The 9,894-nt window shown below is 51.4% G+C and overlaps 1 protein-coding gene across 2 annotated transcripts; it reads left to right on the top strand.

Moving 5' to 3' along the window:
• The first annotated feature begins 1,914 nt into the window (after positions 1 to 1,914).
• On the top strand, positions 1,915 to 6,128 carry CD14 (CD14 molecule). Of its 2 annotated transcripts, none has more exons than XM_044422823.1 (2): positions 1,915 to 2,083; positions 3,914 to 6,128. In XM_044422823.1, the coding sequence occupies exon 2, from the start codon at positions 3,923 to 3,925 to the stop codon at positions 5,285 to 5,287; it is 1,365 nt and encodes a 454-aa protein (XP_044278758.1). In that variant the 5' UTR covers positions 1,915 to 2,083; positions 3,914 to 3,922; the 3' UTR covers positions 5,288 to 6,128. The 2 variants fall into 2 exon arrangements, with proteins under 2 accessions (XP_044278758.1, XP_044278759.1); XM_044422824.1 differs by having other exon boundaries at positions 1,915 to 2,087.
• Positions 6,129 to 9,894: the final 3,766 nt, after the last annotated feature.

Genomic DNA, 9,894 nt, shown 5'->3' with positions numbered 1-9,894 from the left:
GGGGGACGCGCCGCGCGCGCGTTCGCGGCGAGCCGGGCGGCCGGGGAGCGTCCGCGGGAGGAGCCGTCGAGAGGCCGCGGCGCGGAGGGGTAGCCGCCCTCCGCAGCAGCCCCCGCCCGGCCGAGCCCGCGGCAGCCCCGAGGCGCGGTCTGCAGCAGCCCTGGAAGTTTCCCGCGTCAAGCGCAACCGGCGCGGCGCGATCGCTGCCGATCCCCTCGGCTGAACCCGCGGGACCGCGGCGCGCGAGGGAGGAGCCCCGCCGGAGGTCTCGGCGTGGCTTCTCGGCCCCTCGCCGCCCGGCTGTGGCAAGAGGACGTGCGCCGGGCGGTGTGCTTCGCCTCCGAGAGGCCGCGCTCCCGCTAGATTTGCCCGGAGCAGGACAATGCAGCATATGGAGAAGTCCTGACATAAAGGCCTGAAGGTGTTGGGAACATTTGGATAAATCCTGGCAGAAAAGCGTTGCTTATATGTGCTTTTGTGTTATAAAATCAGATCTGCACTCTTAAAAGCACCAGCTTTCCAAGAGTAGTCACTGTTTAAAATAGCTTTCCTCCCACCTCCTTTCTCTCGCTCTTCTCATCTCTAACTGTAAACCAGAGCAGACAGGCCATTCAGTCAAATGTGCATTCAGATTGTAGCTACATAATCCCTACAGGAATTCCCAGTTTACCAGGAAGTATCTATTTTGCTAGCCCGGAGCGCTCCATGCGCCCTGGCCAGGCAGAATGGTGGGGATGCATCACTCAGGGTCTCGGCATTCCCCATAATGGCATGTAACACGGGGGCTTATGATTTCAGGGAAGATTTCTTAATAGCCTGAATTTACATGTCCAAGCAGATCCAGAGATGGGTTCAAGTTTCTGGAAGTTACTCAACTGAAATTTCAATACACTGCAATTAGAAATATTGTCACTTGTATGTTTGACTTATTTTCCTCCTTTGTTCTGTATATGGTGACCTCAGAATTTCATGGTAATGTCTGCATTCTGCCATCGATTGCTCTGTACCTGTGTACGCGATTAGGAGAGTATAAAATGCCCTGCACTTGCATTGAAAATTCGCAGTTGAGTCAGCCTCTGCCTGCCCGGTAATGCATTATTGTGAGTCGGGCCTGTGGGGAACCCAGGCTCCTGCCAATAGAGCAGCGGAGGTCTGAGCATTTGATCTTTCCCATGAACCTAAGTTTTTGTTTCCTCCTCTCAAATTGAAAACCGAGATTCTGTCATCTTGCAGCTTGAAGGGCTGCATTTTACTGTTTTGGCCTCTTGGGCAGACTACCTCTGAATGTACAAAGAGTTCCTTTTCCCTACAAGCCCATTTATTTTAACAGTCATAATGCCCCTGATCATGTGCAGAGTGCCTCTGCTTTACAAAGGGAATGCTCCCCATCCCTGGGGTCTGGAGTCCCTAGTGCCTGAAATCCTTCCTTTCACTCCCAGCTCGCCTCTCGTCTGGCTTCAGTGGCAGGAAGTCACTCCCTGGACAGGCTCTCTGAGTTTTCTGCACAGCAACACTCGATGCGCCACCACATATTCTACCCTATTTAGTGTGATTTTCAGGTAGCATTTGCAGGACAGACATAATGAATTCAAAAAAACCTGCTGTGGTTAGTGCAAAATCTATCCTGTGCCTGGAACGGCAGTGCTGTTTCTGCCAAACTTGTTTCAGTGATGCAAGAACTCGGCTATTTGCACCCAGGGTGAGATCTTGGTTCTTTCTCCTTCTGATGTCCACATTAGGTGCTTTATTACACAATAGTGCTGCAACCATCTCTTTCTAGAGGAAGAGTTCCTCAAAAAGCTTATGAAACGAGTGACTGGTGCCTGCCAAAACCCTCATTTTAATAAAATAGGGCATGTGATTCTGAGGAATGAACCATAAATAGGATGGGAAAAAAGCAAAGCTAGCAAAGACAAAACAAGTCCTCTTTGCTCATGCACTGCTCCAGGAGAGAAAGGGCTACTTAGGTAAAGTGTTGTGCCTATGTAAAGAGAATTAACGTTTTTTTCAACCAGAGTATCCTGGCAGCTGAATTATCTGAGTCATATTTGTGGCAGAAACAGCTCAAGACCCAGACTGTTTGGTAGGTACGTCTTTTGTCTCATGTCTCAACTCTGTTTTTCTCCCGCCGTGCACCAGCATGCCTTCTCGCAGAGAAGCCCCACGCCATGTCCGAGCCGCTTGCTTCTGGGCCGCTCTGCAAAGAACTGCAGCCCTAGTCTGTCTGCAAACATGAGCCATTTTAGCATGTCGAACGGTTTTCCAGCTCTTACCAGCCTTGCTGGCCAAGGAATGTACTTGTGAGTGATAGTATTTTGCGGTGCTTCCTGAATGGAAAGGTTCACATGCCCAGCTTCCACCAATGGAAAAAGTGATTTAAAATAACAAATGCTATGGGAATGGGAGGCGTTCAAGAGGTAATTATATCTGGAAGAAAACTGAAAAGGAGAGTCAAGGACCCTTCCTTTCTAACAGACGGAGTTGACAGCAGTTGCACGACAGATCTGCCAAGCGAACTGCATGTGACATCAATGGCAACGGCAGACTTGCCTGTGCAATTTCCTTGACCGTGTGTTAGAGCTGTTGCTGAGGAGTCAAAGCGAGCCGGTGCCCACTCTCTTCTCTCCTCGATGGAAAACCCGGGAAATGCTGAGATGCTGCCAGGCGTCCGGCATCGTTCCTCTGCATGGAATGGTGCTGCCTCCTTCTGTGCGCTTCCCTGCCGCTGCTTCCGCTTCCACCTCTCCTGGGAGCTCATTAAGGAAGGACAGACAGGAAGTTTCTCTTTCCATCTGTCTGGAAAAGCGGCTTCTGCCACCTCAGCGAGCGCCTCTGCAAGGAGTGGGAAGTGCCGCATGCTCTCTCGCGTGGCGAGGCGACCGCGACGCCCTGGCCTGCGCCCCAGCCCCACGGCCCTGGCCCTTCTCCCTCAACCCGCCCCCCTTTCCACGCCATTCACTCCGCCTCCCTCCTCGCTGCCCCATGCCTGCCTGCCTGCCGCACCTTTGCTTCAGCCGCCCCACCGCTCTTCCCTCCAGGACTGCCTCTGCCCTGTTTCCCTGGGCCTGGCTGTGCTCTGTGCGGGATTACATTCAACTTTCCATTTTGTAATTCTTCTGCAGTGTGCGTGTGGAGGCCGGAGGGGGGGGGATCTTGGCTGCCTGAATCTCCTTGAAAAGGCCATGCACCAAGTTTCCCTCCCTTCACACACTCCAGGCAACAGGCTGTCTCTTGGCAAAAGGCTCTTCATTCCCCAAAGGAAGTCAGGCCCCACCAGGAAATGATGCACTGTAGCAGCACTCCAACCTTTGCAAGCAAGGACCAGAGACAGGGGGGGCCTGAGCAGCTGCCGGAGTCTTTTGCAAGGCAGGAGAAGTGGAGGGGGGCGTTCTGCAGGGTTGAGGCACCTCCACTGGAGAGTGCTCCCGGTGCTTCTTTTAATTATATGCCCAGTAGTTGCCTTTTTTCTTTTGTGAGGAGGTTATTATGCACTGAAACTTCGCATTGAACACCTGTTAATATTTACTGCTGCACATGTCCTCTTAAATGATATACTTGCTTCCCAGAAGTTAATGCACAGTAAGCACCATGGAATTTTCTGTGCCCCTTTGACAGCTAAAAGACTGGCATGGGAGGGATGAATGCTCACCCGCAGCGCAGCAAGGGCAACGCAGCATTCAGCCGTTGAATGAGTTGTCTATTGTGCCCCATGTGAATGGACACTTACAGGGATATTAGCTCTGCCTCTCCTCAAGTTTATTTCTCATTCTTAGCTGTTATTCCACACACGCACATTTCAATTGCATGTAATGAAACTGATCTATTCAAAACATTCTGCTTTTCCTTTTGCAATAAAATCAATCATATAAAGTACAGGAAATTATTCCTTGCTGTGTTTTTTGCTCTTTTACAGCTGGGAAACATGTGGCGAACCCAGCCCATTGTATTCTTCCTTCTCCTGGGGCTGAGCATCCCAAAAGCAAAAGGCAATTGTAAATACATAGAGTCTCAGCTCCATTGTGTCTGTTCACTGGCAGGCAGGGCTGATTTTCAAAACTATCTTTCTTGCCTCGCTGCTGAAACATACGAGCTTCGCGGAGGAAACCTGGAACACTTTCAAACCTTTTCTGGACTCAAGCCAAGCCCCCCGATGATTGATATTCTGAGGGCTCTGCAAGTGAAGAGGCTTGTTTTCACAGACGTCCTTATACCCGAGATCCTCTTGCCGGGAGCCTTAGAATTTGTTTCCTACGCTCCCCTGGTTTCAGAACTTAAATTCACAAACTGCACTTTCCTGAACCCTGTCCCCTGGAGCTACACGGGCGGCTTGGACCTGAGGGTGCCCTCCTTGTGCTTGCACAGGGTGGTTGCCGCACCCCTGGGGGGCAGGCTCGGCACGTTCGGCCTGGGCAGGTGGCTGCGCAGCCTGGAAAATCTGACCGTGACGGAGTCGCAAGTGACGTCGGTCCCATGCGCGACGGGCAAGATGTTCTCGTCACTGCATTTTCTGGATCTTTCAGGGAACCGTTTCCAGGAGCAGGGCATCGCCTCGTCGTTCTGCGAAGGCGCTTTCCCTCAGCTGCAGATACTAAAGCTGCAGCGCAACAGCCTGACCTCTTACGGGGCAGCGTGCCAGGCTCTCAGCCGTCTCCAGGCGCTCACCCACCTGGACCTGAGCCAGAACCACTTCCTGCCCGAAGACTCGTCCTCCCACTGCTCGTGGCCAGCCTCACTGCGTATTTTCAATTTATCCAACACAGGCTTGGAACACATGGACAGATCTCTGCCTCGCAATGTCGAAATACTCGATCTGAGTGCCAATAAGATGCTTACCCTCGACCTCTCAATCCCTAGCTTAAAAGAACTGTACCTGTCCAACAACAGCCTGCAGGCCGTACCCTCAGTAGATGAACTTCCAGGGCTGAAGGTTCTCAGTTTAGACCAGAACCAGCTCTCACATCTTCCTCTAAAGGCCCTGCTGCGTTTGGAACATCTGCAGAGCTTGAAGGCTGGCCACAACCTCTTTAACTGCTCCTGTCGCAATTATATCACCGACATCCAGGGGCTGGCCGCAAAGCCGTCCTTGCTGCAAGGCTGGCCTCGGGAGTACCTGTGCAGCTCCCCACCCAACTACCAGACCCAGCAGGTAGCAGAGGTACCCCTTCCATCACTGCAGTGCAACAAGGCTCGCATCAGCCACGGCTCGCTCATCACTCTGCTGCTGTGCCTTCACCTGGCCTGTGCCTTGCTCCCAACGCCGCTGTCTTCCCACATTTCTTCCAGCTAGTTCTGCAGTATCCGGGCACTTCACCTTTGCCAGCATGCAGGATCCAATTCAATTCATGTGTAAATCACAAAATTAAGTTGGGGGAGGGGGAGCCTTATTGGGAAACTGGGATGAATATAGAATTGTAGAGAAGAGCATGTTTATCTTAGAATATTCCATGGTAATGTGGAAATAACTATTGCTGCATATGTACTTCTGGCCAAAAATATTTTATTATCCCTTTTAATGCAATTTCTAACGACTTAGGCGTTACGGTTGGCTTGGATTGGCCCCTCAGTCGAACCATGCTGACTCCCCTGACCCAGGTCCAGGGGATGAAGTGTTCTTTCCTTCAGGCAGCTGCAGGTCTCTGCCAAAGTCCAGGTCGTCTTGGTGCTGGCTTGGCAGTGCCGGTTCCCTGGCGGAAGGCACCTCTAGGCCACGTGGCTGAGGCTTGTGGGGAGCAAACTGCCCAGCTTCCTAAGCCACGAACACACTTCCAGGATCCAGCTCAGAGGTGTGCCATCCTTTGATAATCCTTTTCCTATTTTTTCTATCTGTCTAAACTGTTTTAAGAACTATACTGTATATTATACAGATTCTCTCTCCACAGTACCTGTAATTATTTTATTATTACTGTACTATTATCATCATTAAAATGCTGTGTTGTGTTTAAGATGTTTTAATGTACATGGAAGTGTTACTGAAGTGTTTTATATGCTTTTTATGTATGTGATCTGCTTTTTATGTATGTGATCTACAAAGTAAACCTAAAGATGATTTTAGGAACAGACCCTGCTGTGAACCTGGAAAAGGGGTGTACTTTGAGAAAATAAAGCTTTGGGCATCCTCTGATCTTTCATTTTGCTCTGCTATGTTTTGACTGGGGGTCATACTAGATGGCCTGGGAGGCCCCTTCTGACTTGCTTTATTTCTATGTTTCTACTATATCCTCGAATAACTCAAATAGTAATTTTTGTAGAAAAGACAAAATTTGTATGTGCACAAGGGCAAACAAGATATGCATAATAATTCCATGCTTAAAGAAAATTCTTGGAATGACAAGGAATGGCCGAATCCACTTAAACAGAAGAAGGTGCTTTCTCAACTGAAGGAATATAGAACTAAATTGGCTTTGTACAGGAAATGCATCTGATGTCAGGAGATACACCTCTGTTGACAAGAGATCTGAAACTGAAAAGGTTCAAAGTAACTCTTTGTGCCTGATTTTGGGGATTTCTTAATCAGAGCTGAACTGGCTATCAAAACGATTTCTGGATTGATATGGGTAAGGATGGGGCACGACTGGTGCAGAATAAGGGATTTAACAAAAGAAAGGGTTCCTGAGATCTGTTTGGAGGAGTGACGATCATATGTACCCAGAAAGCTTTGGGTGCAAAACTATGTAAGTTTCCCCACATTTTGGATTTTCAGATCAGGCACGAATTTCAGGACTGAGAGGCAGTGGCTGCATTTTCAGGCAAAGTGCAACTGGCCCAGAAGTGGAGCTGCCCTCCCATCCTGCAGAAGGGTGAGCCAGTGCCAGGTGGTGGCAGCACTGAGGAAAATCTGCCCAGCTCTGTGAAAACGGAATCTCAAAAGGCCTCCGCATGTCTGAGATAGGAGCAAACGGAAGGAGACGATGCTGAAATGGGGCGCCAAGAGCAGGCTCCCGGGGCCTGGCCCATCGGGTGAGGCAGCACTCCTCTCCTGGGCTGAGAGGAGCGATCGGGCGAAAGAGCCCTGCGGGGACCACCGACATGCTCCTGATCTGGGAACTACCCCACCCATGCGCCCTTTCACGCACAGGAAGCAAGCAGGCAGCGGCAGGCCAGGTCCCCAAGGGCGGGCAAGCAGCACCCGGCAACCCACGTGCGACCGCTGCCCCACGTGGAGCACCGTATTCCCATGGGCCAACTGCAGAGAAGAAGAGCAGAAGGACCGCGGACTTCGGGAACGGAGGGGGGAAGCGGGCCACTCAGCCTGGGAGGGGGACTTCCGGTCCTTATCCCTGCCCTCCCCGGGTGACGGCCTCTCAAGTATGCGAAAAGTGGCTTCGTAGGAGTATCTCCCTCAGACTCTCTTCTCAGGGCCGAACACGGGCAGGCCTTTCCACGCCTTCACACCGGGTGTTGTTTCTAATCCCCAGATCATCCTTCTGCCACCCCTGGAGAGCCTCATTCTCAGAGTTATTTACTTGTCCTGCTAGCCTTCCTTCACCTCTGTGCCACCTGCCTGCGCTTTCAGTGTCCCTTGGCCGCTTCCTGCACGTGCCTCTTCTCATTTTTAGTTCAACTTGAAGTGTTCTGTGGAGTCAAACCAGTTTTTTCTGGCATTTGCTATCTTTTGTTTATGCTGGAATTGTTGGTAATTTTGCCATTAAACTTTCCTTTTTAAAAAAAGTCCCATTCATCTTGTACTCCTTTTTTCTTTAGGGTCTCTTGCCATGGAACCTGGCTTATAATTTTCCTGCGCTTATTCAAATCAGCTTCCCCAAAATCCAGAATAGCTATATGGCTACTCTTCATTTTTGCGTCCTTTAAAATGGTTGCCTAGCCAGAAGTGTGGCTTCTAGATCGAGAGAGTTATTACTACCACTCTACACAACTCTGGTGCACCCGCAACTGGAGTATTGTGCTCCGTTTTGGGCCCCTCATTACAGGAAGGATATAGCCAGGTTGGAACCAGTGCAGCGAAGGGCCACAGGGTTGGTGGCCGGTTTGCAGGGGAAGCCGTATGAGGCGAGACTGAGGGAACTGGGTCTCTTCAGCCTGGAGAAGAGGAGACTCCGAGGGGATCTGTTGGCGACATACAGGTGTGTGAGGGGGTGTCACACGGAGGTGGGGAGAGGCCTGTTCTCCCCTGCAGAGGAAGGCAGGACGCGCTCCAATGGAGCTAAGCTCAGGGAGCCAAGGTTTCGTTTGGATGCCAGGAAGCACTTCCTGACAATCAGGACCCCGAGGGTGTGGAATGGGCTTCCACGGGAGGTCGTTGAGGCCCCATCGGTGTGGGTGTTCAAGGATAGGCTGGACATACACATGGTGGGCATGTCGTGAGCAGAGCCAGCTAGAGCTGGGGGTCAGACTATATGGCCCAGGAAGCCCCTTCTGGCTCGCTCTGTTTCTATGCTTCTCAGATAAAGGACTCAAGTAGTCTGTGCTCACTTTCTGCCAGAGTTAGCTTCCACTTTATCCACTAAGTCATCTCTATGAGTCAGTATTAAGTCGAGAATAGCCAACCCTCTACTTCCTTCCTCCCCTTTCTGCACAACAAGACAGGAGGGACCACTTTTGGCAGAATCAGTCTCCCGAGAGAGACAAGGGTGGCTGAAGTCCCCCACTGTGACCCACATCACACTTCCTCAAAATGCTGGCGATGTGCTTAGCACCACTTTCCTCCTCATCTTCTCCTTGAAACTGCCCTTTGGCTCTTGCAGCTGCTCCAAAAAATATCCCGGCCACGTGCGAAGATTAAACATTAACCGTAACTCTACCGCTCTGGTAACGTGATCTGCGCCACACAGCGCTCAAATGAACAGAGCCAGACAAACGAGAACGCAACACTCTCGGCCATGGAGACCGGGCAGGTGAGTTTTCGCGAAGGGCCCGCACAATTCCGTGGCAAGCAGGGCACCAACCGTTCCCTCTGCCCATCGGCCTTTCCTTCTCGGCTGTCTCTTGCTCGAGCTCCCACCCCCTGCTGGGCTGTTCTGATTCCCCCCCCCCTCCCGGGTGTGGGCTCCACTGCTTGGTGGTCCAAGGCCACAGTGAAGCCAAGACCCGGGCTCCCTTCTGCTCTCTGCTCTGCTTCCTTACAGGCCGAGCTGGAAGTGCAGGCTGAAGCAGCTGTGGGCATTCGACAGACGCCAGGTACTTTGGTCCCACCTAAAGGTGCACTTGGATGGGGTGGGGGGGTGTTTTTGCGTAGCACCATCATGCCTCCCTCACAGCAGCCAGGACAGCAGTTCAGAGCAAGGCCAGCACCTTCGGGATGCCAGAACAGGGCAGGGAGAACCCCTTGATGGTGGAGACAGACGCAGCTTTGCAGAGGAAGATGTAAAAATAGGGGCAGTAGAGTGCCGGGGACAAGGCGGTCACAAAAAGAGGCGGGCAGCTCTCTTTGTCGCCCTTCTGCACGGTCAGACCTGCCACGGTCCTTGCCTGGGGACAGAGTCTTTCGGCGCTGTCCTTTCTGTGCCATGTTCCTTCAGCCCAGCGCTTTCCGCATGCAAGTCTGGACAGAGTTGCTTGCTATTTCTTTTGAATGTGAAATGTTTCATGCAGGTATTTTTCCTTCCTAATCCAGACATGTCTTCTTGGGGTGGAAACAAAAGACAGCAACTCCAGAGAAAAGTCCTTTTTTCTACTACTGGCCCAAAGTTTGAAAATTAGCGTTTCCTGCTTATTTTGCAGTTTGCTTCCCCTGGAGAGCTTTGTACTGTCCAGTATTTCTGGATGTGCTTGGGACATCTGCCTAAAGAGGGCAGGCAGTGCATTAGGGCCCACGGCGCTGGCTTAATGTGAATACGAACAGGTCTGTGGGGAATATTCAGTCGCAAACCGGATGTTTGCACAACGAATAACAATTGCATGCTTTTAGAGTACGTATTTTTCATGGAGTCAGGCCTG

Source organism: Varanus komodoensis, unplaced genomic scaffold (genome assembly GCF_004798865.1).
Source record: "Varanus komodoensis strain SLA01 unplaced genomic scaffold, ASM479886v1 scaffold137, whole genome shotgun sequence".
Classification (NCBI taxonomy): Eukaryota; Metazoa; Chordata; class Lepidosauria; order Squamata; family Varanidae; genus Varanus; species Varanus komodoensis.
The sequence above is the reverse complement of the archived record's forward strand: the minus strand, read 5'-3'. Positions and strand labels throughout refer to the sequence as shown.